At 68.5% G+C, this 27243-nt stretch overlaps 2 protein-coding genes across 3 annotated transcripts in view; both read left to right on the top strand.

Annotated features, from left to right (window-relative positions):
• Positions 1-13206, top strand: part of RPTOR (regulatory associated protein of MTOR complex 1) — a 78317-nt gene extending 65111 nt beyond the window's left edge. Inside the window, exons 25-35 of one of the 2 annotated variants that reach the window (XM_036340134.1) lie at positions 1911-2016; positions 2180-2294; positions 3087-3211; positions 4002-4106; positions 5590-5637; positions 8382-8488; positions 9297-9424; positions 9845-9931; positions 10543-10659; positions 10781-10910; positions 11486-13206. In XM_036340134.1, coding sequence (XP_036196027.1) covers positions 1911-2016; positions 2180-2294; positions 3087-3211; positions 4002-4106; positions 5590-5637; positions 8382-8488; positions 9297-9424; positions 9845-9931; positions 10543-10659; positions 10781-10910; positions 11486-11554 — 1137 coding nt within the window. In that variant the 3' untranslated portion in view covers positions 11555-13206. The remainder of the gene's footprint in view (positions 1-1910; positions 2017-2179; positions 2295-3086; positions 3212-4001; positions 4107-5589; positions 5638-8381; positions 8489-9296; positions 9425-9844; positions 9932-10542; positions 10660-10780; positions 10911-11485) is intronic. The other variant, XM_036340136.1, reaches the window with a different exon arrangement.
• A 2121-nt stretch (positions 13207-15327) lies between these two features.
• On the top strand, positions 15328-20703 carry CHMP6 (charged multivesicular body protein 6). Its single transcript, XM_036341791.1, has 8 exons — positions 15328-15462; positions 16977-17086; positions 17474-17561; positions 17897-17983; positions 18961-19026; positions 19259-19339; positions 19434-19485; positions 19985-20703. Exons 1-8 carry the CDS (start codon positions 15400-15402, stop codon positions 20038-20040), a joined length of 603 nt encoding a protein of 200 aa, XP_036197684.1. The 5' UTR covers positions 15328-15399; the 3' UTR covers positions 20041-20703.
• The last annotated feature ends 6540 nt before the right edge of the window (positions 20704-27243 follow it).

Here is a 27243-nt window from a genome sequence, read left to right as displayed (position 1 = left end):
TTTGTTCACGTCGCAGGGACTTCTCCCAGGTCCGAGTGGCCAAGAGGAGCTTCCCGGACAGGGCCCCCCTTCAATGGAGGAGACCACCCCCTCCCCACAAGCCTCCCAGAGCTCACACCCCCTCCCCACACGCCTCCCAGAGCTCACACCCCCTCCCCACACGCCTCCCAGAGCTCACACCCCCTCCCCACACCCCTCCCAGAGCTCACACCTGCTTCAGAAAGAACATTAGGCACGGTCTGTCGTGTGCTTTAAAGAAGACGCGTTGAACTTTGTTCTGATGACGAAGGGTATGGGATTTGTGCTCAGCCCCTGGGCGTGCCAGCCTCGTGCCCTGTCCCACGCGGGAGCCTCCCGCTGGTCCCACACCTGTTAAGGGCGTTGCGAGAGTAAATAGCTACAAGCCAGTGTCCCTCGTACCATGGGCCCCAAGTCCTCACCTGATTAGCAAAGCAGCCGCAGCCAATAGAACACGGTCACATGCCGGTGACCAGGGGCTCTGTCCCAGGACGGCAGGTGGGCCCCGCGTTTTACATGCTCCTGTGAGGACTATTCCAATAGAGCAGGGGAAGCCAGGGGCGCCTCCACAGCTGCAGAGCGAGGGTGGGCAGGACTCCGAGTCCCTTCCCAGTAACCGCGCTGGGCCGGCTGGGGTAGGCGGGGCTTCCCTCGCAGGCACCTGGGGGCGTTGGCAGAAGACAGTGGTTTCCTGAGAAGCAGGGGCAGGCGGCCAGGCGGGAAGCCGTGGGGGGTTCGGGGGGGGCAGACCTGTGTGCAGATGGCCCTGTCGTGTGTGCGGAAGCCCAGGTCCTCGGTGTGTGCTGCTGGAGGAAGTGATTCCAAGCTGCCGGGCGCAGCGTCAGGACAGACTCGTGCTTCTGTATGAAATCACACGTTCCCAGTGGCACCCAGAGAAACACGGAATATTTAGATACAAACCCCAAAGAACATCGCGTGCCAGAGCCACATGCCGAGAAGTACGGGCACTGGGAGGAGATCCGCCCTGAGTCAATGGGGAGCCTGTTCGTGGTTGAAAGACTCAACGTCTTCCCTAAATTGGTGTTCTAAGTCAATACGGTCTCCATCGAAGTCCCAACAGGCTTTTAAGAACCGGCAGCCTCGTCTCCGATGCACGAGGAAAGCAGAGGCCGGAATAGCCCGGACGGGGGCGTGGTCGTGGCTGGGACGCACGGTCTCATGGCGAGGCTCACCGCGCAGCCCAGGCGGTCGGGACACGTGACGTGGTGGCAGGCCACCCCGGTGGCAGGCCAGCGGGACCCAGAGCCAGGATGGTCTGGAGCAGTGGGCTGTCCATTCTCAACTAAGACACTGGGTTCGGGGGGGAGGGGACAGTGGGCCGCAGCCCCTCACACCTGCAGGAACGGGCCAGAGCGAGTCAGCCCTGAATGGGGACCACGAAACGTCGGGAAGGAAACCTTGGTGGCCCAGGCGAGGCGCCGGTTCCTTTAATCCTACGTCAGAAAAGGCTGATATGCAAATGCCCCTCCACCAGGAGGGGGTGGGCCAGCTGGCCAGCCTCCCGTGTCCCCGCCCGTGCGCGAATCCGTGCCCTGGGCCTCCAGGAGGAGAATAAGATACAAGAAGCAGGAGCCTTCTGAAGGAAAGGCTGCAGGAGCCACGGACTAGAGGCGGCTGCGAAGGAGTTTGGGCTGGCGGCGTGGACTCCGGGTCTGCGCTCGGCCCTCCCGACTCCGCCACGGCCGTGCTCCCAGAAGGACCAGCGCCCCAGGGGCCCGGCTCCGGCCACGCCCCATCCATGGCCTCTAACCAGAGAAGGAACCTGGGCCGGGCCTGAGGGCTGCAGGGGCCGGACCAGCCTCTGTGCGGCGTGCGGGGAACGGGCCTGGTTCTGGCCGATCAGTGTCTGATGGCGGGTGTTGCGCTTGCAGATCCCGGAGGAGCACGACCTGGAGAGTCAGATCCGCAAGGAGCGGGAGTGGCGGTTTCTGCGCAACAGCCGTGTGCGGAGGCAGGCGCAGCAGCTCATCCAGAGGGGTGAGGCGGCCGACGCGCACGAGAGGCTGGGGGGCCCTGGGGTTCCCGCCCCCACGAGTGCGGCTCCTGCGTTTGACATTTCAGAGGGGGAGCGGCCCGCCCCAGGCCCGGGTGCAGGCCCGCGTCTGGCTGTGGCTGAGGCCGCCGTGCGTCCCTTGCGCAGGCATCACGCGGCTGGACGACCAGATCTTCCTGAACAGGAACCCCGGCGTCCCCTCCGTGGTCAAGTTCCACCCCTTCACGCCCTGTGTGGCTGTCGCGGACAAGGACAGCATCTGGTGAGTGTGTGCACACGGGTGAGGGGGTAGGGAGCGGGGAGTGTGTGCACACGGCACCAGTGTAAGGAGGGGGAGCGTGTGCACACGGCACCAGTGTAAGGGGAGGAGCATGTGCACATGGCACCGGTGTAAGGGGGAGGAGCGTGTGCACACGGCACCGGTGTAAGGGGGGGAGTGTGTGCACACGGCACCGGTGTAATGGGGGGAAGTGTGTGCACACGGCACCGGTGTAAGGGGGGGGGAGTGTGTGCACACGGCACCGGTGTAAGGGGGGGGGTGTGTGCACACGGCACCGGTGTAATGGGGGGAAGTGTGTGCACACGGCACCGGTGTAAGGGGGGGGGGAAGTGTGTGCACACGGCACCGGTGTAAGGGGGGGAGTGTGTGCACATGGCACCGGTGTAATGGGGGGAAGTGTGTGCACACGGCACCGGTGTAAGGGGGGGGGAGTGTGTGCACACGGCACCGGTGTAAGGGGGGGAGTGTGTGCACACGGCACCGGTGTAATGGGGGGAAGTGTGTGCACAAGGGTGAGGGGGAGGGGCGGGGACTGTGTGCACACGGCACCGGTGTAAGGGGGGGAGTGTGTGCACACGGCACCGGTGTAAGGGGGGGGAGTGTGTGTACACGGCACCGGTGTAATGGGGGGGAGTGTGTGCACAAGGGTGAGGGGGTAGGGGCAGGGAGTGTGTGCACACAGCACCGGTGGGGGGGGGGACGCAGTGTGGCCATGACGGCCGTCCTGGAGGCGGTGTCCCTGGTTCCATCGTGTCCCTCTCTTGCTCCCTGGAGCTTCTGGGACTGGGAGAAAGGGGAGAAGCTGGACTACTTCCACAACGGGAACCCTCGGTACACGCGGGTCACCGCCATGGAGTACCTCAACGGCCAGGACTGCTCGCTGCTGCTCACGGCCACAGGTGAGCGTGTGCACGCGGGGCCGGCCGGGGGCCTGGAGACGGCGCAGTGCAGCTTCCTCGGACCCTGGCCGTCGCTGGCAGAGGGGCCGTCCGCAGTCACAGCGAAGGCCACTGTCCCCGGGAGTCGGGAGGCTTCTGAGGCCAAGGGCTTCCCTCACAGAAGCGGGAGCCGTGCCCGGGGCCGGTCGGGCCCAGGGAGGGTGTCCGCCTCTGGGACCCGCGCGTCCCTGCCCAGGAAGGCGCCGCAGCCTCTGTCCACGCAGCCCCTGCGAGGCGAGGTGGAGGAAGACGGGTCGCCAGGGGCCCTCTGCCTGGTGGCGACCTCACGGTCCCTCCAGTCACCCACACCAGTGGCGGGTCCCCCTCTCCCGTTTGGTCTGAATGCTGGCACTGCGGCCTCACCCTGGAGCCTGGTTTGCCCACTAAGCCGCCTGGCGAACCGTCACCTCCCGCAGCACTTCAGACACGGCTCTGCTTCTGGCTTAAGAAGCCGCTGCCCATCTACCAGCACCTCCATCCCAGAGGGCAGAGGTCGTGGGGGAGCGCGGAGCTGGGGTGAGGGAGGAGGTGGGTGTCCTCCTGGGCTCCGAGCCCTGGGACTGAAGGGCTGGCCCCCGACTGATCGCTCCTCCCAAAGGTCCCTGGCCCCTCGGGAAGGCGCACCCACGGGGACAGCCTGCTGGTGGCGCTGCTCCCACCAGGCCTCCGCGAGGCGCAGGGCATCTTCGTGCTCCTCCTCGTGCAGGGGAGCCAGGCCTGCGTGCTGACCGCCGTCTCTCCTCTCCCCAAGATGACGGCGCCATCAGAGTCTGGAAGAATTTTGCTGATTTGGAAAAGAATCCAGAAATGGTGACGGCGTGGCAGGGGCTCTCGGACATGCTGCCGACGAACCGAGGTCAGTGTCAAGGCCAAGCCTGGAACCGTGAGCCGGCCGCTTCCCCGTCTCCACAAGCGCGTCTGCCTGGGAGAGGCGGCGGTGTAGGGGCCGTCGGGCTGACCTCTGACCTGGGGCGTCCCTGGCCTGCGTGCACCTGTCCTCAGCCTCATCCCTGGCTGGCGGGGGTGTCTCTGGGAAAAGCTGACAGGGCTGGGGGACTGCGTTCTGTGCTCTTTGTACCCAAATTAATCCCCCTTGTGTGGTGAGTGTGCCGTGGTCACCAGCGTGTGCTTGTGTCTGGGCTGGAGGCCGTGCGCGCGCCTGACCCGCCCTGTGCTGAGGGTGCGCTGGGCTGGCCCCCCCGTGCTGAGGGTGCGCTGGGCTGGCCCCCCTGTGCTGAGGGTGCGCTGGGCTGGCCCCCCCGTGCTGAGGGTGCGCTGGGCTGGCCCCCCCGTGCTGAGGGTGCGCTGGCCGCAACCCCACAGGCACAGCTCTGCACGCTGCCTGTCGGGTGGGGGCGCCCGGCCGCATGCGCAGTGGGTGCCAGGCCTGCCTGCTGCCCTTCCAGGAGGCAGGTCAGGGATCGCAAGGGTCCCGAGGCCTCGGCTCACGGCTCGCTGTGCCCCGCGGCAGAGACGTTCAGGTTGGGGTCAGGCTGTCAGGGTCTGGGTTCCCGGGGCCCTTGTCTCCCTCCCTTGCCCGGTGCTGCTGCTGCCAGAGGCTTCTCTGCTCCACCCCCCACCCCCACCATCCACACTCTGTCCCCTCCTGTCTCCTCCCCCCACCCCATCCAAGCGCCTTAAGGCGACTCTGGAGCGGGCACCTGGCTGCCAGCAGGGACAGCTCCAGGCCGGCAGCACAGCGTGTGTTTAAATCGTAGCCATGCTTTTCAGAAACAAACTGTCAGCCGTGCACCCACCCGCCACACAGCCGTTTCCCTGTCGCCTGGGCCCCTGCAGGCCTGGCGGGAGCTGACGGGGACGGGCCCTGTCTCGGCCTCGCCTTGTACCTAGGACTGCCCAGCGCCGTCTCCGGGGGCCCTGCCGCCCTGCCCCCCTCTGCCTCCTGGCGCAGCCGCCGGGCAGCTCCTGCCACGTTGGCCGCACTAACGATGTGTGTTTCTGGCCACGAACCTCCCCGAAACGTCCCCTCGTCCCCCCTCTGGACCCCCCCGCCCCGGCCACCCACCTGCACGGAGGCGATTCCCAGCCCCGTGCACAGGGACGTGCGGTGCCGTGTGAGGTCCCATCTCTCAGTGGCCACAGCACCTCCCACCTCCCGTCCAGACACAGGCTGTTTGGAGGCAAAGCCCTACTGACCGAGGGGGGCGTTTGTCAGGTGAACGCTTGCCCGGTCAGCAGGTGCGGCGAGGCCGGCCGCTCCACCTGTACCTCCCCTCGCCTCCCCTGCTGCCTGGTGTTCTGGGCCGTCGGTCAGTCTGGTTGGGTCAGTGCGCCTGGCTGCTTGCCTTCCATCAGACCACGTCCCTGTCTCCTCGCAGGTCTGGCCCGAAAGGTCTCCATCTATCTTGACCACAGTAAGCAGGGAGGTGAGTGCCCTCTGCCCCGCGGCCGCCCAGGGCCGGTGGGCGCTGCCCTCTCTGCTGGCGCCTGTCCCCGCGCCTGCGGTGCCCTTCGGGGCGGCAGAGGGTCAGGGCTGGGCTCTCCCTCGTTCCATCCGCACCGATCCGTCCAATGCAAGGACGTTAGCCGGAGAGCACCTGCTTCCCTGGGCACGTCAGGGAGCGGGAGCCCTGAGCCGAATCCCAGCCCAGAGGGAGCATCCCTAGGGCCGCCCTCCGGGGCCTCCTCCCTCCGCAGGTGGGGGTGCCAGCCCAGTGGCTCCACATCTCACCCCCTGCGTTCATGGAGGGTCTGCATTCTCTGTCTTCTCCAAGCCACGCCCACTGGCCCAGGAATGGGAACAGCAGGTCTCCATCTGCTGGCGAGGGCCTCGGCCGCCCCCCCAGGCCCCAGGCCCAGACCCAGGGCGCACGCGCCGTGTCCCAGAGCAGATGCTCCAGTGCGAGGTTTTTCCCACCAAAACCGTCGAAACAGAACCTTTTCCCTGAGATGTTCACGCAGGGCCTCTGGCAGCCTCTGTTCCCAAAGGAGAAACCCGCACGGCTTGATGAACGCCTGAGCGCAGGCAGCAGCAGCTGAGGGCTGAGGGCTGAGGGCTAAGGGCGAGAACAGCCTGGGGAGCCTGGCTCAGCGAGCGGAAGCCCCATCAGATGCTGTCCCAGGAGGAGACAGGGAGGGTGCTGAGGGCATGGTGTCCCAGGAGGAGATGGGGAGGGTGCTGAGGGCATGGTGTCCCAGGAGGAGATGGGGAGGGTGCTGAGAGCATGGTGTCCCAGGAGGAGACGGGGAGGGTGCTGAGAGCATGGTGTCCCAGGAGGAGACAGGGAGGGTGCTGAGGGCATGGTGTCCCAGGAGGAGATGGGGAGGGTGCTGAGGGCATGGTGTCCCAGGAGGAGGCGGGGAGGGTGCTGAGGGTATGGTGTCCCAGGAGGAGACGGGGAGGGTGCTGAGGGCATGGTGTCCCAGGAGGAGACAGGGAGGGTGCTGAGGGCATGGTGTCCCAGGAGGAGACGGGGAGGGTGCTGAGGGCATGGTGTCCCAGGAGGAGACGGGGAGGGTGCTGAGGGCATGGTGTCCCAGGAGGAGACGGGGAGGGTGCTGAGGGCATGGTGTCCCAGGAGGAGGCGGGAAGGGTGCTGAGGGGCTGGGTGGGGACAGCACCACCCACGCAGGAGGCTGGTCGGCAGGTCCCACTGGGACTCTGGCTCTAGGGGCGTCTGCGACTTGCAGCTTCGTAGCGCTTGCGGGTGCGGTGCTGCCCTGTCCCAGCCCAGCGCCCGGCGAGGGCTTTGTGTACATTTCACATCACCACGTGGGTGACTTACAAAGAGGCGGAGCCTTACCACCAGGCACCAGTGTCAGTCTTTTTCTAGGTGCGTCGGTATTGGTTCTTAGAGTAACAGCCTGGTTGCCCCCACATGTGCCCCGGCCAGGGATCGGCCAGGGATCAGGTGGCCACGTCTTGGTGCACAGGCAATGCTCCAACCAACGGAGCCCCCGGCCTGGGTGACACGTGATTCCTGTCCGGGGCCAGGGCCTGACCAGCCTCCCAGCGACTGTTTGTCCTCATCTGTTTAGTGGCTCGTTCTCCACGGCAGGCAGCACAGCGTAGGGCCCGCGTGTCCCTGGGAGAGAACAAGAAGCACCTGTGGGCCCTGGGACTCACCCCGCGACTGAGAGCTCTTACAGTGAAGCCTGCGTGAGGGGAGGGAGGAGAGGAGGGGGCGGGGCCCCAGAGGAAGGCGGGGCCGCAGGGGCCGCTCAGAGGAAGGACCGTCCCCGCCCACCTAGTCTGGATGGCAGGACGCAGACCTGGGGGGCCTCGGCGGGTGGGCACTGCAGCCGGGAGGAGGAGCGGCAGGGCCTGCCTTGGCGGCTGTGTGTATATGAGAGGCTTCCGCAGGCAGAGGCCCCGTCTCGGGTGACCCCCGGGAGGTGACCCCTGGGAGGTGCCCGCCTGGGGGAGGTTCGTCCCAGGACGGAGCAGCCAAGGGAGGCTCCCCGGCATTAAAAACTTCTCAAAAAAAAAAAGCAAAATGTTAGCAACTGTGAGATCGGGGCGGTGGGTACCAGGGTTTCTACCGTGTTCTTCTCTGTGTTTAAAACATTTGCAACTAAACATTTAAAAGTAAATCTTATTCTGCCCCCAGTGTGGCCAAGTGGTTAGAGTGTCAGCCCAGGGCCGCAGGGTTGAGGGGTCAATCCCGGCCCGCTCAGGGCGCTGCCGGAGACAACTGGTCAGAGTGTCTCTCAAGCCGATGTCCCTCTCTCTCTCTCTCTCTCTCTCTCTCTCTCTCTGAGTGGGGAAAATCCCCTCAGGTGAGGGTTAACGACAACACATTAAATCTTATCCTCAATAGAGTCCTCCCGGGAGGTCTCAGTGCCGTAGTCGCTCGTCCGTCCGCTGTCCCGTCCCGCGGGGAAGGCAGCTCCCTGCCCGGTGCCCGGCCAGCCTCGGGGAGGCACTGCCGGCTCCCGCCCACAGCAGGCACCGCAGGCCCCGAGCTCCCAGCGGCCGTGCCCAGGGATCCTGGACAGAGTCCGAGTGGGGCCTGTCCCTCTGGCAGTGCCTGGGCCGCAGGGATCTGTTGCCCCGCCCAGGACGGGTGCACCGGGAGCCCCGGCCCGAGCCTGCGTGGGTCTGGGTCCTGGGTGTCAGGGTGGCGTCTGCCCAGAGCTCCCAGGTGAGGCTGTGCCCGTCTGTCCCCAGGTGCTGGGATGGTGGTGGACTGGGAGCAGGAGACCGGCCTCCTCATGAGCTCGGGGGATGTGCGGATCGTGCGGATCTGGGACACGGACCGCGAGATGAAAGTGCAGGTGACCGCTCGGGGCCCCCGCCTCCTCCCGCCCACGCCCTCCCCGCGGAAAACCCACAATGAGGTCACTGAGCAGCTGTGACATGTCAGTGACCGGTGGGGGGGCGGGGACAGGGGGCCTGGGCACTGGGAGCCTTCAGACCCGCTGGCATCTGGATCAGGTCACATGGTGGCGCCCTGCCCAGCATGACAGCCCGGCCGACCCTGCTCATCCCAAATGCTGATCACCGAGCAGCCAGGGACTAATGGCCGGGTTCTGTGCTCCCTGAAGTCCCTCTTACTTTCCCTGTTAACAAAGAGACCGGAGTACAGGGGATTCCTGGCCCTCCGGGAGGTGCCGGCCCGACCCCCAGGGCTGAAGGCTCTGCCCCTCCCTGCGCCACCCTCTCTCTGCTCCTCCTGCACTTACAGCGGCCAAGACGAGAGCGGGTGCTGTGTGGGCCGGGAGCTCCCCTAGGGCCTAGGCCCTCCCTGACAGCAGGCATTCTAGCAGAGCTAATGCTCCGACTGCCCAAGGGCTCATCTTTCTTTCCAGGAAAGAGGGAGGCGTTGGGAAGTTTAATTGGCTCAGTTACCAGCCTGTTTGCCGGCTGCCGCCCAGGGATCACATCTCGGCGTGGCTCCCGGCTGGGCCCTGGTGCAGCTTGTCATTGGGGCCCCAGTGGCCTGACTCAATTCCCAGCGGCCCTGCAGGTCTCCTGGGCTCCGCGGGCTCCATCGCTTCCCCGGTGGAGCAGGCGCAGTCCCTGGCCTGGCGGCAGGCACGCCCAGCCACTGCGGGGCTCACCGGTCTCTGTGCTCGGCCCTAGGACATCCCCACGGGCGCTGACAGCTGCGTGACCAGCCTGTCCTGCGACTCCCAGCGGTCCCTCATCGTGGCTGGCCTAGGGGACGGCTCCGTCCGCGTCTACGACCGGAGGATGGCCCTCAGCGAATGGTAATGTGGCTGCACCCGACCCACCCGGTGCCCCTGGGGCCCATGGTCACATCTCTGCCAGGCTGCTGGGCCCAGACGAAGTGAGCCCAGGGCCCAGGGCACTGCAGAGGCCTCACACCCTGTGAGCGTGGACGGGCCATGGGAGGCGGGCCGGGTCCAGGTGCTGCCTCCTGAGCTCAGTTCCCTGGGGAGGCTGCTGCCTACCCCTCTGTGTCGCACGTGAGCAGCTGTGGCGTCGGGACCACGTGCATGGGCGCTGGTGGGGCCGGCAATGAGCCGGTGAGGGCACCTGTGTGGGTGCTGAGGAGCTGGTGTCCGCTGTCCGCCACCGGCCCAATGACAGCGCACATTGCACCCTGGTCCTGCGTCCCCCGCCTGCCTGCCTGGGGCTCTGACCTGTGTCCCCCGCTCTGCCCGCAGCCGCGTCATGACGTTCCGGGAGCACACGGCCTGGGTGGTGAAGGCCTGCCTGCAGAAGCGCCCCGAGGGCCACATCGTGAGCGTCAGGTAACGGCTGAGCAGCTGCGAGCGCTTCCCGCTGGGAACGTCCCGGTGTCCACCAGCCGCGGTGGCGCCCCGCACGGCAGGGCTGGCTCGGTCCTCCCGCTGGAGCGGCCGGGGTGCAGGGAGCAGGTGGGAGGCTCACCCCTCAGTGCTCACAGGCCCTCCGCTGGCGCCTGGCTGTGGGGTCCCTGCCTGAACCACAGTCGTCCACCCATAGCCCAGTTTCGGCCGCCGGTCCCTCCTGTGCTGAGAGCAGTGAACATTCACTTGCCGTTAAAGGGACAACAGATGTCATTTACTGTCACGGTCGCCGTCTGCCCTGTGATCGTAAACACAGAGCGTGCCTCTTGGAATGACACCCACGGGGCCGGGCCGGGGAGAGCGCCCCTGCCCCCCGCCCGTGTCCCCACAGCCCACTCCCTCCCCGGGGACGGAACGCAGCAAGTGCTCGCTCCCCCGCTCTGCCCTGCGGCGGCCTCGCTGCTCCCGCGGGGCCTGGCGGCCGGGGTCGTGGGTGGGCCTCACAGGGCCTAAGAGGCGCCAGGCAGCCTCCGTGTGCCCGTCCCGGCTGGCGGGCTGGCTTCCCCTCCCCTCACCGCGACCCCTCTCGGCAGCGTGAACGGGGACGTGCGCTTCTTCGACCCGCGGATGCCGGAGTCTGTGAGCGTGCTGCAGATCGTGAAGGGGCTCACGGCCCTGGACATCCACCCCCAGGCCAACCTCATCGCCTGGTAGGTGCCCCCCCCCCGCCCCCGCCCCCCCCTCCTGCAGGCTGGGCCTGTTCCTGCAGACCCCGCCCTCCAGGCCCCGCCCCCGGAGTTGGCGCTGACAGCCCCCCCTCTGCCCCTGCAGCGGCTCTGTGAACCAGTTCACCGCCGTGTACAGCGGGACCGGGGAGCTCATCAACAGCATCAAGTACTACGATGGCTTCATGGGCCAGCGCGTCGGCGCCATCAGCTGCTTGGCCTTCCACCCACACTGGGTCTGTCCCCCGCCCGGCAGGCAGGGACCGGGGCTCCTGAGCGCCAGCAGCGAGCGGGTGGGCTGCAGCCATGCCCCCCACCTTCCTGGGCCTCCGCCCGCCGGATCCAGGGCCATGGCCCCACCCCCCCCACCCCACCCCCGCCCCTGAGGCAGCACCCCCCCGTCCTCGGGGAGGGCCCGGCTGCAGTAACGTGAGACACTCCCCCTCCCGTCACCTCTGACCTGCACTAATGTCACCCTGGAGGAATTGCCCCCGAGGAGTCTTCTGGGCAACCACATGCATGCACGCACACACATGCACACACACACATGCGCGCACACACGTGACCCGTGCTTGTCCTGTGTACAGGCATCCACACAGTCACAGGCTAGCATGCGGCTCTGCCGAAAGACACGCCATTGGATCCCCAGAGCATCCCTGGGGCAACCCCGAGAGGTTCAGGGACCAGGCAGCTTGGGGGTTCCAGCTCGGGGGGAGGGGGCACGGTTCTGCTGGAAGCCACAGCCCCAGCCCCGTCTGCACCTGCCCCCCCTGGGCCCGCTCACCCGCTCACCCGCCCCCTCTCCTCGCAGCCTCACCTGGCCGTGGGCAGCAACGACTACTACATGTCCGTGTACTCCGTGGAGAAGCGCATCAGATAGCGGCGCCCGCGGGCCAGGCCGCATGCACAGAGGGGCCGCTGCCCGGACCGGTCCTGGCCTGGCTGCGAGGCTCCGGGCTGCGCTGTCTGCCTGCCTGTCCTCGCTGTGGCGCCGTGGCCCATGAAGTCCCCCCGCAGCGTGATGGTGTGATGTCACGGTCACTTCCCGCTGAGACGCGGCCTGAGGCCGAGGCGCCGGCACTGCTCCTCCCGTCCTCCCTGTCCTGTCCTTTCTTCCGAGAGTTTTGAAGCGGAAACACTCGTTTTATTTTCCACGGGACCCAAGCCTGAGCTCCACGAGCTCCAAGACGGACCCGGCTTCTCCAGGCTCGGCCGCCTGGGGTCCCTGGGCCGGCACAGCCCGGCCACGCGCCAGCAGGGGGTGCCCAGCCGGCCGCAGCCTCGCTGTGCACAGGGACAGCTCCGGGCCGCGGGAGGGCTGGGGTTCGAGACCAGCACCGAGGAGATGGAGGAGCTGGCACCTGGGCCTCCCGCCAACTCCCCGGGCTCAATCCACCCCCCACAGCGCAGCCATCCTCCGGCACAGGCGCGGCCTTGGGTTCGAGCTTGGGCCCCTGTTACCAGGTCCCTAGAGAAGGGGCCTGCAGCCTTGGGCAGGAGGCAGGTCTCTGGTGACTCAGCCACCGCCTGAGGCCACGGGCACGTTTCCCTGAAGGGCGGCAGCCAGGTCCGTGATCTTCCTGCCTGTGCTCGCACACATGCCACACGTGTCACACACGTGCACGCAGGGAGGCACAGCTGGAGGCCTGAGAGTGTCTGGTTAGACGACATCTTGCCTGCAGTCCCTGTCCCCACTGTGCAGCCATAACGCATAAGAGCTCCTCACTGCTCACTGTATCTCGTGTCTATGCGTGAGCAAGTGCACAGGCCTGTGTATACACGTGTGTACACGTGCACAATCATGTGCAGATGTGCAAGTGCACAGGCATGTGCAGACGTGCGTGTCCGTGTGTGTGAGTGCCATGGCAGGGGAGCAGCAGCCGCGGCCGATGGAGGCCCGGGAGGGTGTGCGGAGACGGCACCTGGAACTCAAAACCACCTCAGTGATGATGTTTGAAACGCATTTGGGAATCAGGGTTATTCGCAGAGGAGCGAGGTGGCTTCGCTAATTCCGCCAGCAAGAGGCCAATAATCGTGAATGTGCGCCCGCTGAGGTCGCCTGGCTGCCGCGTCCCGGCGGGCGGAGCTTGGCGGCCGCGTGGCCTGGGTGTGCTGGGCTGGCGCCTGCACTGGGGCTGGACGGGCGGGTGCAGGAGGGCCCTGCCCGCGGCCCTGCGTGCTCCCGCCAGGAGACGGTTCTGGGAGAGAAGTCCCACGCCCCACGCTGCGTCCGTGGGCGCTCCAGCACGGACCCCCAACCTCCTGGAGTGTCTGACAGATGGAGCGGGTCCCCTCCAGGTTCCAGGCTCGTGTGCAGTTCTGTTTGAGACGAAACCATGAGCTGCCCCCGGCGAGGCTGTCTTCACAGATCTGATGCGAAAACTCAATCATGAAGTTACAGGCACAGGAGCCTGCCCTAAGGTCCACTACCTATTTATTCTACCAGAATGAGACTCGAGAAGACGGACGAGACGCAGGACTGCCCTGTGACCGGGAGCTCGGTGATGGACAATAAACGCTGATGAAATCGTGCGGGAAGGGCAGCTTGTCTTTGGGAAAACGGCATGAGGGCCACGTGGGCGTGAGCAGTTGTGGGGGGGGGGGGGCTGAAGACGGGTCGCCAGCCTGCAGGCTGGGTCCTGGGTCACCTCACACCTTCGGGCAGTGGCTTCTTAAGGAGGCCTGGGGACAGGCTCTGTCGCCCCCTGTGATAGGAAATGGGGGTCAGGATCCTGACCCCAGGGGCTGGGCAGCCCCCAGAAAAGGGCTGTGCCACCTGCCGTGGAAGGGGACATGAGAGGTGACAGTGGCGGCCGTAGGATGTGGATGCCCTGGGTGTGGTGAGGGGCTGCCCATGACACCAGTGACCCCCAGGGCGGGAGGTCACCCGTCACCGCCACTGGGAGGCCCCTTGGCCTCCGGGAGAAGCCCCCCCCCCCCCGCCCCCCGTGCCGGGTGGGTGCTGCTGCGGCGAGGGGTCCTGGGTGCTTGTGTGTTTCCTTGGGGGCTCCAGGCAGGGTCCTTGGGGTGGGCAGGAGCCGTCCCGGCTAAGGGACGAGGGGCAGCCAGTGGCAGGGCAGTGGGGGCCAGAGAGGGGCCAGGCGGGCTGTGACCAGGGGCACCAGGAGGAAGGGCCGAGTGGAGCCACATGCAGCCCTGTGCCTGCTGCAGCGGATCCCCCCTGCGCTGGCCAGCACCCCCAGGGTCTCGGCTTCCAGCAGCTCCCAGGAGAGCGGCGTTCCTGCCCTCCAGCCTCCGCAATCGCCCATGACGCCTCCTCCAGGCAGCACGACAGCCAGTCTCACCCCCACTCCCCACGGGCTCTGCCCCTCAGCCTCTCCAGGACCCTGTGGTGACACTGAGCCCCAGGCCTCCAGGGCCCGCTCCACATCGGCCGTGGGGGGCCCAGCACAGCTCCGGGTCGCACATGGCCACCCTGGGGCTTAGATGCCCTCCAGGCAGGACCCAGACGCCCCGGGGCCTCAGCCAGGAGCTGGGGTGGAAGGGAGCGCCTGTCCCGTGGGGAGAGGCCTCGGGTATGGCCCTGCGCCCTGAGCTGCCTGCGGAGGGAGGGGCGTGGCCTCAAGGGTCAGGATGGGCGACGGAGAGTCTAGGTGCCCGTCCAGCTGGGGAGAGGGTCCCGGGCTGGCCAAGCCTGGTGTCCACTGACCCCTGGGGCCGGGCCGCGTTTGGGTGGCTCGTTACCGCCCAGCAGCTCGGCCACAGGCCGCCCCTGCGTGTCTGCCATCCGGTCCTGCAGCGCCACCGCGTGGCCACATTGGGGACCGCCGCAGCCCGGCCTGGCCTGCGCGAGGCTTCCAGGGAAGTGGACACCCGCCGCCGCGCGCTGCCTCCGGCCGGTCACCCGGCTCTCTGGCCCCTAAAGACGTGTCTCAGCCCTTGGCCCTCCGCCCCGCGTGTCCCCTCGAGCCACCGGCAGGTCATGCAGTGACGATCTTAGGGGTGAAGGTGTGTGTGTCCCTCATTCATGTGGGCGTCCCACCCCCAGCACCGCAGGAGCGACCGTATTTGGACACAGGTCGCCCTAGAGGTCAAGTTAGAGAGAGGTCCGCGTGGCCCTCGCCCATGTGACCGCGTCCGCGTGAGAAGAGGCACATGGACAGACGCACAGGCAGACGGAGGCTGGGGTGATGCCTCCCCAACCCCAGGGCCCCGCCAACCCCCAGCCGCCGGGGGAGGGGGGCCTGGGCCAGTCAGGGGGCGGCACCCCCACCTTCATCAACAAAAACCCAGATCTGGTGGATGGGGCCTGGCGGGAGGACTTGATGGAGTCCTGGCCTGCTGCCCAGCGGAGGGGCGGGGAGGAGGGGTCCCCTGTGGTCGGTTCAGGTGTGAGGCCCCCTCCCGCCCCCCAAGGGCCTAAACCGTGGCCGCGTCACCGGCCGAGGAGGGAGCCACCACCAGCCGCGCGCTCGCACCTGCCAGCGGGGCGGGGCGCCTTCCGGCCCCACCCGGCGGCAGGGGAGCTGGGGGGCGCCCCCCGCGCTGCTGCGCCTCCGACGCGGCGGCTGTGCCTTCCGTGCGCCCGGGGCACCGGCGGGGACGCACTGCAACCTCCCGCGCGGGCGGCAGGGGGCGCTGTCGCGCTCCGCGGCGCTGGCCCCGCGCGGCCGCCGTCGGGGGCGGGGCTGCGACGCGTCCGCGGGGCGACGGGGCGACGGGCTCGGCGGCGGGCGGGAGGGAGGCGGGGGCGCGGCCGGCGCGATGGGCAACCTGTTCGGGCGCAAGAAGCAGAGCCGCGTCACGGAGCAGGACAGGGCCATCCTGGTGAGGCCGGGCGCGCGGGCCGGGCCGGCCGGGGAGGGGCCTCGGGGCGCGGTCGCCCGGTCCCCGAGTCCACGCTCGCGGGGCGGCTCCCCTCGCGGGTCCGCGGGCGCCGGGCGGGGACGCGGGTGGAGCCGTCGGGGAGGCCTGGCCTGCGCCCGAGGCCACCGGGCCCGGGACGGGCTCTCCCCGCGGGGCCCTCGCTCCGGTGCGGAGGCCGGCGCCGGCCCCCAGGCTCTGGGACGCGAGCGGGTCTCGGAGACCAGCTGCCCCCGCCGGGATCTGCTTCCGGGGCCTCCCGTTGCCATGGGGACGGCGATGCGCTCCCGCTTCCGGGGCGCTCGGGGTGGGAGTGTTTCCGTGGGAAGAGGAGACATGGGCGCAGAACGGGGGGCGCTGGACCGAGCAGCGCGGCCCGCGCTTTCCTGCTTTTCTAAGTTTCCTGCCGCGAAGACGTGGTTTTGTCCCGAGGGAAGTGACTCCCGTGACGCGGTTCTTCTCCCCGGGCTTCCGGAACCGTGAGTTCCAGGCGGTTCTTCCCGGAAGCACGGCGGCCCCGGGCGCGGCTGTGGCGGGAGAATGGGCCGCAGCCCCGGGACAGCGAGGCCGCCCCCTCCCTTCGCCTCCGGCCGCTGGGCTTCTCCGCGAGGCCTGTCTCCTGCCAGGTGTCGCCTCGTGGGGTCCGCACGGGCCGTGGCCTTTGCACACACTTGCCCATCGTCGCCTGGGGTTTCCCTGGGGTGGAAGGCGGGGGGAATCGTCCGCCGAGACCCCTCTCTGCACAGCGCCCCCCTTGGGCGGCCCTCCCGCGTGGCCACCGCCGGGTCAGGGCTGGCTACCGGCCCGGGAGGGAGGGCGGCGGCCGGAGCTGGGAAGAGCGCGCACCTTTCACGGTCGCGCGTCCTCACCGACCACAGGCCGGGCGTGCGGGGTGCTGGGCCCGGCCCCAAAGCGACCGGGGAGGGCGCCCCTGCAGACGGAGCGGGGGGCCTGCACGGGGCCGGTTCCTCACCGTGCGGAGCCTTAGGGACGCGCACCCCCTGGCGCGCTGGCTCGGGGCGATGCCCGTGTCCGCAGGCGCCCCCTGGCGGGGGCCAGGGAAGGGCCACTCCAGGTGCACAGTGACCGGCCTCCTCCCTGGGGCTGCGCAAGGTCACGTGTTGTCCACTCAGACGCATAAGTGACCAGAGCGGGGAAGCTAAGCCACAGGCTGGAGGCAGGGCCTGCTGCTGGGAGGGTGACCGTCAGCCTTCGAGGGGCTGCAGCCCCCGACCCGACCCGGAGCCCCGCTCTCCTCGCAGTTGGCCTTCGGTGCCCGCGGCGGTGGCTCAGAGCAGCACGCGGGCACGGCCGGCGGGTGGGGGCCGCCTCCCCACTAGGCTCCCGGCCACCCCGCCTGGCGGTCAGGAGCGTCGCTGGACACCGCCCTGGCCACAGCCCTGGCCCCCGGGAGGCGGAGGGAGCCTGGCCAGGGCGGCACCGCGGGGCCAGCGTTCACGCGGGACCTGTGTCGGCAGCAACTGAAGCAGCAGCGGGACAAGCTGAGGCAGTACCAGCGGAGGGTCACGCAGCAGCTGGAGCGCGAGCGCGAGGTGGCCCGGCAGCTCCTGCGCGAGGGCCGGAAGGAGTGAGTGTGCGGCCGGGGGGCCGGGCTGGGGGGGGCGCTGGGTCACTGGGTCACGCCGGCTCCTCTGCAGGCGGGGGGCGGGGGGCCGGGCTGGGGGCGGGCGGGGGGGCGCTGGGTCACTGGGTCACGCCGGCTCCTCTGCAGGCGGGGGGCGGGGGGCCGGGCGGGGGGGCGCTGGGTCACTGGGTCACGCCGGCTCCTCTGCAGGCGGGGGGCGGGGGGCCGGGCGGGGGGGCGCTGGGTCACTGGGTCACGCCGGCTCCTCTGCAGGCGGGGGGCGGGGGGCCGGGCTGGGGGCGGGCGGGGGGGCGCTGGGTCACACCGGCTCCTCTGCAGGCGGGGGGCGGGGGGGCGGGGGGGCGCTGGGTCACGCCGGCTCCTCTGCAGGCGGGCCAAGCTGCTGCTCAGGAAGAAGCGGTACCGGGAGCAGCTGCTGGACAAGACGGAAAACCAGATCACCAGCCTGGAGACCATGGTGGGCGGGGCCGGGGCGGGGCTGGGGGCCGCGGGGCGCGGGAGTCCCCTTTGGGGCTGACACGCGCCTTCCCTCTCGGAGTGCTCAGCCCGGCTCGGGAGTCAGGCCGGGGCCTGGAGGGGACCTCCCCCGGGACCCCGAGGGGCTTGAGGGAGGGTGGGGGCCGGTGGCTCTCGCAGGTCGGTGGTTGGGGCTGGGCCACTCTGGTGTCTGGGGGGGGCTGGCGGGGTCCCTCCGTCTGCTGCCAGAGCTGCTGGGAGGGCGGGAAGGGCTGCGAGGAGGCGGAGGCGGAGGCGGAGGCCGAGGAGGCTGACCCGCCGGGCGGCTTTCCTCAGGTCCAGAGCATCGAGTTCACTCAGATCGAGATGAAGGTGATCGAGGGGCTGAAGTTCGGAAACGAGTGTCTGAATAAGATGCACCAGGTGGGTCCCCTGGGCCTGGCACCAGGCCGGCCACGAGGGGCTGGTGTGGACGGGGTGGGGAGGCCGTCGCTGCGGGAGGGAGTCTGGCCAGGGAGGCCGACTCGTGTCCCCCGAGAGCAGGGCCATGGGCAGGCGCTGCGGCTGGGGCCACAGGTGCTAACGTCACAGAGGAGAGTCCGGGGAGCTAACAGGAGGGCTTCCTGGAGGAGGTGACCAGCCTCGTCTCAGAGGCAGGTGGTTGGCTGGAGAGGAGGGGCGGCCACACCCTGCCCTCCCTCCTGGTGAGTGGACGGGCGGGGGCGCGGGGCGGGCGGAGAGCCAGGTCAGGCTGCTTTGTAGAATGTGTGTGTGTCTGTGTTGATGTCAGAGAGGAAGGGAGAGGGAGAGAGAGAGAGAAACATCCGTGATGAGAGAGAACCGTGGATCGGCTGCCTCTGCGCGCCCCACGCTGGGGATCAAGCCCACAACCCGGGCACGTGCCCTGGCCGGGAATCGAACCTGGGACCCTCCATCCACTGAGCCACCCTGGCCAGGGCTATGCTGCTTTTCTGAGGGCAGGTGTGGCCATGTGCCCGCCGGCCAAGCCCAGGTGCTGCCCTGAGGTCACCTGCCCAGAGAAAACGCTTTACACCTCTGACTTCCTTTCCCCTGAAACTGGCAGGGTGGCTTTGGGTGCCGGGTCTAGTGAGAGGGGTCAGTGGGGTCAGGGCAGGTGAGGGGCCGGCGGGGTCAGGGCAGGTGAGGGGTCGGTGGGGTCAGCAGGGTCAGGGCAGGTGAGGGGCCGGCGGGGTCAGGGCAGGTGAGGGGTCAGCGGGGTCGGGGCAGGTGAGGACTCTGGGAAGCGTTGTGTCCTCTGGGCCAGCTCCACTTGAACAGGAACGGGGGGGGGGGGGGGGGTCGGGGGCCGAGAGCCAGCGGCCCCCCTGCCGGAGGCCCCTAAAGGCCTCAGGAGCCTTGCCCTCCTGCCGTCCCTGCAGGTGATGTCCATCGAGGAGGTGGAGCGGGTGCTGGACGAGACGCAGGAGGCCGTGGAGTACCAGCGGGTAGGTGTCCGTGTCTGTGTCCGTGTCTGTGTCCGTGGGGCCCGCCTCCCGCCTCCCACCAGCCCCGGAGACAGCTGCCAACTCGGTGACTGTCCAGGGGCCACCCTGGGGCCCCGCCGCCCCTGCCTGTGGTGGCCCCTCTTCTCGGTGAGGGTCTGAGTCGGGGCTGCCCCCCATGGGCCGCTTCCCCGCCCGGCCAGCCCCCGCTCCACCTCGGCCCCTCCTCCTGCAGCAAATAGACGAGCTGCTGGCCGGGAGCTTCACTCAGGAGGACGAGGCCGCCATCCTGGAGGAGCTGGACGCCATCACGCAGGTAACGGCCCAGCCAGCACGCGGTGCCGGGCCCTTCCCCCCGAGGGGCAGAGGCGGCCCTGGGCTGGTCTCAGCCTCCCCTCCATCTCCTGCAGGAACAGGTCGAGCTCCCAGAGGTGCCCTCAGAGCCCCTTCCGGAGAAGCCAGGTACCTGCTCCCTGTTGGGCCCGCGGGACACAGCTCTGAGCAGAGCAGGGCTCTGGCCGCGGGCCGTCCAGGCTCCATGAGCGCCGGCCTCGCCCTGACCCTGGCGGGGAGAGCTGACCCGGGGAGAGGCGGGTCCTGAGGGGGGAGCGGGAAGAGGCCGGCTCAGCGGTGCAGGCTCCGGGCCAGCGCGCTCTGAATGTCGGGCCTGGGCCGGCCGGCCCCTGGCATCAGCTCACACCTTCCAATTCTCTGCCGGCCCCGTGTCTGCTCCTTCTCCGAGCGCCTGGGAGCTCTGTCCTCCGGCCCTGCCCAGTGCCTGCTCCCCTCCTCGCCCCGCTGACTTCTCTGTGACTCGCTGCCGTCGCCGTCCCCGTCCCGGGAGCTGTGCAGGCTCTTGCAGGGCTCGCAGCCCTGGGACCTGGCTCCTGTCCGCCTCTGTCCTCTGGAAGCTTCTGCCTGTGGAGTCTCAACGTGACAAACATTTTTGTTTCCTCCACAGAGAAAGTCCCCGTCAGGACCCGGCCCCGGCAGGCGGACCTGGTGGCAGCCTCCTAACAGCTCCTGCTGGCCTGCAGGGACCCAGGGACTGGCCCACAGAGCCCCGGCCGGCCCGGCCGCGGTGCCACGGGTGCACACGGCTCGCTGCCTGGGAGCCTCCACGCGCCTCCCGGCGGGGGTTGCTGCCTAGTACTCGTTTCTGGATTAAGTGGCAACAGTCAGACCTTCTGGCCAAATGCGGCTTCTGCAGCTGTGGCTCCACAGGCCGTGCCGGCCACCTCGCCTGGTGCTGGTCCCTCGCCTGGCCCTGCGTTCCCTGGCGGGGGCTTTGACAAGGCAGCAGGCACCTGACCGGGCTTCCCGGCCGCCGGCTGCCTATGGGCTCGGGTGGAAGCACACTTCTGTGTCTGCGTTTGGGGAGGGAGGCCGGGGCGCGTCCCTGCTGGACCGATGGCTCCAGGAGCCCTGGCCTCCCTCGTCACCTGCGGGCCTGCTGAGAAAGGACATGACAGCGGGTGCTGCCGGGATGAGTGCCCGTGGGACTCTGCGGGGCTGGGGCTGGGGACCTGCCGAGACCCAGGGCTTGCCGGCCCGTCCACTCCGCGCTGTCGGCCACCAAAGAGGTGGGGGCACTTCCGACTCACATTCACCTGGAACGACAGTCTCACTGGGTCTCACTCCCAGCCCCAGGCAGCACCCCATTAAAGTTGGTCCTGCACACCTGCCGCCTCATGGCCTGGGGGCGCGAGGGTGGGCCAGAGGTGCCCCATCTGCCCCGTGTCCCTTGACCCTCATGGCACTCACCATGGGCAGCGCCACAGTGGGGCTGGGGCTGGGCAGGCAGAAGGTGGTTCTGCGCACGGTGGGCAGGAGGCAGGCTGGGCTCCGCCTCCCTCGGGAGTGACGGGCAGCCTCTCACCGAGAGGTGCTGTATGGCTCCCGACAGGTGGCTGGCCTCAGTCCTGATGTGCGCGCAGGACGCCCAAGGCCCCAGAGAGCAAGCCGGCAGCAGTGAGGGGGGGCACCCCACCTCGGGGCCTCCATGTGGATGCACCAGGGCTGGGTCTGGAGAGGTGCTTGGGTGAAGGGACCCTCAGCAGGTGCAGTGCACGCCTCTGCCAGCAGGGGGCTCTGCCTGCCGGGCTCGGGATTTGCAGGAACCGGCAACGCCAGTGCCCATCTGGCTGCTGGGCCCCCTGCTTGTGTGGTGGCAGCTGCCATCTGTCGCCAGGACTCAGGAGGGCGTCCCCACCTACAAGGAGGAGCAGCCCCGGACCCTGTCCCTCTGCAGCCTGGTTTCTGGGCCCGGGAGGCCAGGAGGGGATGGCTGGCCTGCTGGGGGGGGGGGGGGGGGGCACAGACACGGCCCCAGCCTCTTGACCCCACCAGCAGGGTGCGCCGGTCCTTTCCCTCTGCCTCCCGGGACCTGAGCGCGGGGCTGCCCTCGAGCCTGTCCTGGGAGCAGTGGTGCCCAAGTGCCCGCTGGCCCCTGTGAAAAAGGGACGAGGGTGGGCATGTCAGGGGCTCACAGCTCCCAGTGACTCCCGCTCCAGTCACCCCGGCCACGTCTGTTTCAGGCCAGGTCACAGCGTGTGCCTGCAGCACATGTCGGCGCTGTCCCCTCGCCATCTTGCCCGCCCACTGACTTAGGGAACCCGTCTGAGTGTCTGTGGGACCCAAATCAGGGCATTTATCCTGAGCTCAGCTGTGGCCTAAGGACTCCGTGAGCACACATCTGTCTGCACAGGGGTCATGGCCCCGTATTTCACGGACTGTGTCCAGAGAGAACCCCTGCTCCCCCACTAAGAGGCTGCCGGACGGATGTCTCCCAGGCCTGTGCCCTCGGCCCCAGGTGTCCTGTGAGGGTGAAGGCCTGCAGCGTGCAGGTCATCTGCAGCCCAGCCCCCGGTGCGCGGGGTGCAGACAGTTCACGCAGCTCAGCGAGCACATGGCCCACAGCGCTGGGGCGAGCTGCACCCCCAGGTGGCTGCCTCCACCCGCCGGCTGAAATGCGGGAAAGAGGCTGCGAGGCCTCGGTGCGACCAGAGCCGGGGCTGCGGGCGCCCCTCACCACGGGGAGGACGCTCAGGGCTCGGCCGCCCGGCGCAGGAGGCCCTGTGGACAAACATGCCCACAGGCCCGGGGTCTTCCCAGCAGGAGGAGCTCCGCTCTGCGAGGAGAACTGGGGGGCGGGACAGGCGGCATCCACTGAGCCGGGCTGAACCCCGGAGCCGAACTGACCCGGGGTGTGCAGCCAACAAGGACATGCTCCCCAGAGAATTACCCCGACCCAAAGTCAGTGTCGCGTTCACAGCCCCAGTCGGACGCGCAAAGATGGTGACGAGGTGACCAGCTTCCCAGGGGGCGGGGGGGGGGGGGCGGACTCCAGGGCGACGGACGGGTGATGGTGTCGCTGTCACCCGGTGGGTTACGCACACGGAAAGGGCAAGTCTCGGCTGCGGAGCAGAAGCCGCACAGAAGAACAAGGGGCCGTGTCAGGCCGGGACGTGTCCTGCGGGCGGTGACGGCCTCCCGGCAGGAAGGAAACTCGAAGGAGGCGAGCGGGGCCGGGGGCCGCGGACGGTCCAGCTGGTGTCAGCTCCAGGGCGTGGAGATGGGAGCAGAGCAAAGCACCCGAAGGATCCGTGGCTGAAATTCCCCAAATTTGGTGGAAGACGTCAATTTAAGAGTCAACAAGCTCAGCGACCCGCACACAGGCGACATTCAGAGAAAACCAGGCCTGGACCAGCCAGGATTAAGCTGCTGAAGTCAGGCAACGAGGACTCCGGAGAGCAGCGATGAGGAGGCGCCCGCAGCGCTGGACGGGAACCACAGGCGTGACATTGTCAGGCCTTTGATACTGGCAACCCTGGGGGGGGCGGGGGGCACAGGCTCCCTTGGTGAGCGGCCTCGGGAGGGCTGGGCTCAGAGGAGAAGGGGCCTCGAGTCTAGAACCCTCTGTGGGAACCTGTCAGTCAGCACTGGGGCTGCCAGTCCCCTCCCAGGTCTGCCCAGGGTAGAGGGAGGCTGGGTCTCAGCAGGGGCCCACGGGGCGGGCGGGCGGGGGGCAAAATGGGCAGAGACCCCAGGGCCCAGGTACACCCAGTTCTCCTGTGGCCTGAGGATGGGACAAGTGGCCTGGCCGGCAGGTGCAGCCGCCCCCCATGGGAAGAGCCTCCTGCGTGGGGTCCGCCCCCCTGTCCTGCGGGCAGGTTGCTGAGCCGGCTCCCTGGCTCCGGGCCACCGCCTGGCCGCACGGTCCTGCCAGGGCCACGGCCGGCCCCGCTGCCACCCAGAGTGTCCGGGGCGGCAGGTCAGGCCGCCTTCACTCTGTCCCAGGGCGTCCGCCCCTCTCGCCACCGGGCCAGGCAAGGAGGGCCCCCCCACCCCGCTCCCCAGGCGCCGCCCCCTTCAGGCCGCTCCTGGGCGCCGAGGCCTCCTGCTTCTGGGGCCAGGCGGGTGGGAGAGGACGCTGAGGGGGGGTGTCGGTTCTCCTTCCCACCGGCCCCCATCGCAGTGCAGCCCGCGGCTGAGGGCCAGCCCGGAGCCTGGTCCCCGGGAGAGTCTGGTCTTACTTTCCTGGGGCAGGTGGAGGCGGGCAGGTTCCCCGTGGGCCTCGCGGGCCACAGGAGGGGGCCCTGCGGAGAAACATGCAATGGGGGGTGGCCGCCGCCGTCAGGTCGGCCACTGGCTGGGAGGCGCCCGTCTGCCCAGCACCTGGTCCCACAGTGGACCCTCCCTGCCCTTGGACACCGCGGGGGGGGGGGGGGTGCAGCTCGAGTTTCCCACCAGCCTCCGAGAGGCGCTGCCTCCAGCTCGAGGAGACGGGCCTGGCGGCGTGAGATTTCCAGGCTCAACACGGAAGCCATTTTTCTTGAAATCATCTCACTTTCAGAGGACGCGCCAGGAGCGGGGAGCGGGCGCTGCCGTGTGAATCTGCTCCCAGGGCCCGCCGACCCTGCCCCCCGCCCAGGGCTGCTCGGGGGCCTCACTGCTCCCCACAGGCCTGGCCCTGGGGTTCCCCACTGCACGCCCAGGGATGTCCCCCAGCCTGGCCTCAGCCAGCTGCACCTCCCCCTGCGCAGCCTCGCCCAACCCTTCTAGCACATTCTGGGGGAGCTGCGGGTGGGTGCCGGGGCCCCTCCCCCACGCGGAGGTGCACGCAGTCGCAGGCAGACATCCCGCCTCGGGGGACACCCCTGGGCCCGGGGGGCGGGGGGGGGCCGGCTCTCCTCCTACGTGTGGCCGGGGCACAGGGACAGCCCCCCCCCCCGCACCGTCCCCCGGGCAAGGTGGGCGCAGGCCCAGGCCCGGGTCTCGGTCCCCTTGGGGAGCTCGGGGTTCCCCGTGGGGCTTTGGGATCTGCAGCAAGAAGAAGTCAGCTTTCGGGGCTGAAGCCAACACTGTAAAACCGGGCTTTAAATAAACACGGGAGCCGGAGCCAGCGCGCTGCAGCACGGAATTAGAAGCGGCGCCGCCGGGACCATCTGTGGCGGCGTCTGGAGCGAAGGCTGGCGGCGCGGTCTGCGGTCCGCGTGTCCTGCGGGAGGACCCGGCGGCACCCCAGGCTGGCTTCGGGGTGTCCTCCAGGTTCAGGTTCCAGGGAAGAGGTCCTTACGGCTCCAAAACTCTCAGACCCCACACGGGCGACTCCCCAGGAGCCGTGATGGGAGCACCGGCGGCGTTTCAGGGCAGGCGCCGGACTCTAGTCTGTGAGCCCAGCACCGGCCTCTGGGGGCGCCACCGCTCCGGCTGTGGGCACGCGGCTCCTCGCCTCCCGTCCTCTCCTGGGGCCCCCTCGCTGGAGAACCCCCACAAGCTCAGTTTGTGTGCCGGCTGGTGCCTGGGCTCCTTGCCTACCTTCAGCTCCCTCCCCCCAACCCTGCCCCCCCAAATTAGCCCCGGAGCTTGGCCCAAACTCCCAGCCCGGCCCTCCCGCCCCTCTCAGCCCACCCTGCCCAGCGCCGGATGGCCGGGCCCTCCCAGCCTCACCTGGGCTGGGCTCCCCGAGGCCTCGCACCTGCCCGGCTGTTTACATCTGCGGCCAGGCAGCGCCTCTCACAGCAGGTGGGGGAGCTGGCAGCCGCAGGTGACGCTGAAATGCAACTGGGGAGAAATGCGCGAGGCTCAGGCTGGTTCAGCCCCTGCTCCCCCCACGCGGCCTCCCACGGCCCGCAGCCTCTGGAGGCCGGTTATGTAAGGGGCTGCTGCTGGGGAGCCTCTCCCTGCCCTGGGCGATGGGCCCCCACCTCCCCACCTAGGGAGCCCCCTGGGCCCCCTCTCAGCCTGGCCAGGAGGGAAGTTCTAGAACTTTCTAGGCCACTTCCTAAGAGGAGGAGGCCAGTCCACAGCCCGGAAAGGCCTGAGGGAGGCCAGGCCTTCACCCCACTCCTCCCTCCACCTTCCCGCTGCGCTCCACTCCCAGGGCCTCGGTTCTCCGGCTCCCCCCGCAGTCACCCCCCCCCCCCAGGGCGGAGGACACGGCACAGGGCCTGGAGGTCAGGGCTGAACCACCCTGGGGCCAACATTTTATTTTTAATTTTTATTGATTTCAGAGAGGAAGGGAGAGGGAGAGGGGGAGAGAGAGAAACATCAGTGATGAGAGAATCACAGCCCAGCCGCCTCCTGCACGCCCCTCCCTGGGGATGGAGCCTGCAGCCCGGGCAAGTGCCCCGACCAGGAATCACCATGGACCTCCTGGTTCAGAGGTGGACGCTCAACCACGGAGCCGCGCCGGCCGGGCACCGTTTTTATATAAAAGAGTGTTGTTTAGAAAGTCACAGGCGTAGAAGCGCGGCTCTGGGAACAGGTTGCTGCGGCCTCTGGGGCGGAGGAGAGCGAAGGGGAGGGGCATGCGGGGGAGGGGGAGAGGGTGGGCGAGCAGAGGGCGGGTGGGCGCCGGGGCAGCGTCTTGGTCACAGAGAAGCCCTTGAACGGGGTTTAGGTCTGGGGTGGGGGTGGGGGGCAGGTGTGGACAGAACGGGGAGGGAAGAGCCCGGGTCTGGGCCCCGTGGCCTCGCGGGGCGGGCAGCCCTGCTGATGGGGACCCAGGCAGGCAGAGCAGGCCCTGTACTTCTTGTGGGGACAGGCGATTGCTTCACCTGCTGACCCCACAGAGACCAGGTTGGGGTGAGGACGGGCACCGGCCTTCAGACCTGCAGGCCAAGTAGAGGCTCGCGCCCAAGGCTCTAGCGCCCGCTTCCAATAAACGTCCGTTTGGGGCAGTTTTAAATGCACATCGTAGTTGCAAAGATACCCAGTCCCAGCGCCAGCTTCCGGGGTTGGTAACATCTTTCCTTGGCTTCCCCTGTTGGTAACATCTCCCACCAACCCGGTCCCCGTTGGTAACATTGTTACATGAACTAACCCCCAGCTGATACATTGTTGCAAACTCGGGTCCCACAGGACATCCAGTCACCACCTGGCCTTCCGCCGGCTCCTCTGGGCTGTGAGGGCCTCAGGGTCCCTTGTTTTGGGGTGACCTTCCCAGCGCCGAGTGCTGAGGGGATTGTGCTGGGCGTCCTTCTGCCGGGACCTGCCGGCAGGGTGAGGCAGGGATGATGGTTTTGGGGGGAGCCATAGAGGGAGGGAGGGAGGGGCCGAGGCTGCGTGCTCACCGGCTCACACTTTCACGTGACCTGGCTCCCCTGGCGGAGGCGTGCTTGTCAGCGTCCCCCGCCCCCCTCTCTCTGGAAGAATTCTCCACGCAAAGCCCACACATAAGGGTAGGGTCTCCCGTGTTTTCTTTTTTAATATATTTTTAATTGATTTCAGAGAGGAAGGGACCGGGAGAGAGAGAGAGACATCAATGCTGAGAGTCATGGACCAGCTGCCTCCTGCATGCCCCCCACTGGGGATCGAGCCCGCCACCCGGGCCTGCGCCCCGACCGGGAATCAATCCTGGTTCATAGATCGGCGCTCAACCCCTGAGCCGTTCTGTAGAGGCCCCGGCATCGCCGAGATACCAAGGGCTCGCGCCACACGCCAGCGCCAGGCAGTTCTTGGGCCTTTCCTGCCGTCTGCACCTGCGTCCTCCCTACTCGGCTGGGGCAGGACCTGTGGGCTCCACCTACAGGTGGCCCTGGAGCGGCCCAGAAACCTGCCCAGGCCCGAAGGTGTCCCAGTGACCGGCTCCTGGTCACGGCAACCCCTCCATTCTGCACCGGCTCGCTCTCCCGACCCCCCTCCCCCCCCCACAGGTGGCAGGAAGCTGGGCTCCGCCTTTCACGGGGACAAAGCCGCAGGAGCTGGGGCTGAGGC

This window comes from Myotis myotis, unplaced genomic scaffold (assembly GCF_014108235.1).
Source record: "Myotis myotis isolate mMyoMyo1 unplaced genomic scaffold, mMyoMyo1.p scaffold_m19_p_17, whole genome shotgun sequence".
Lineage (NCBI taxonomy): Eukaryota > Metazoa > Chordata > Mammalia > Chiroptera > Vespertilionidae > Myotis > Myotis myotis.
This window is presented reverse-complemented; position numbering and strand designations above follow the sequence as displayed.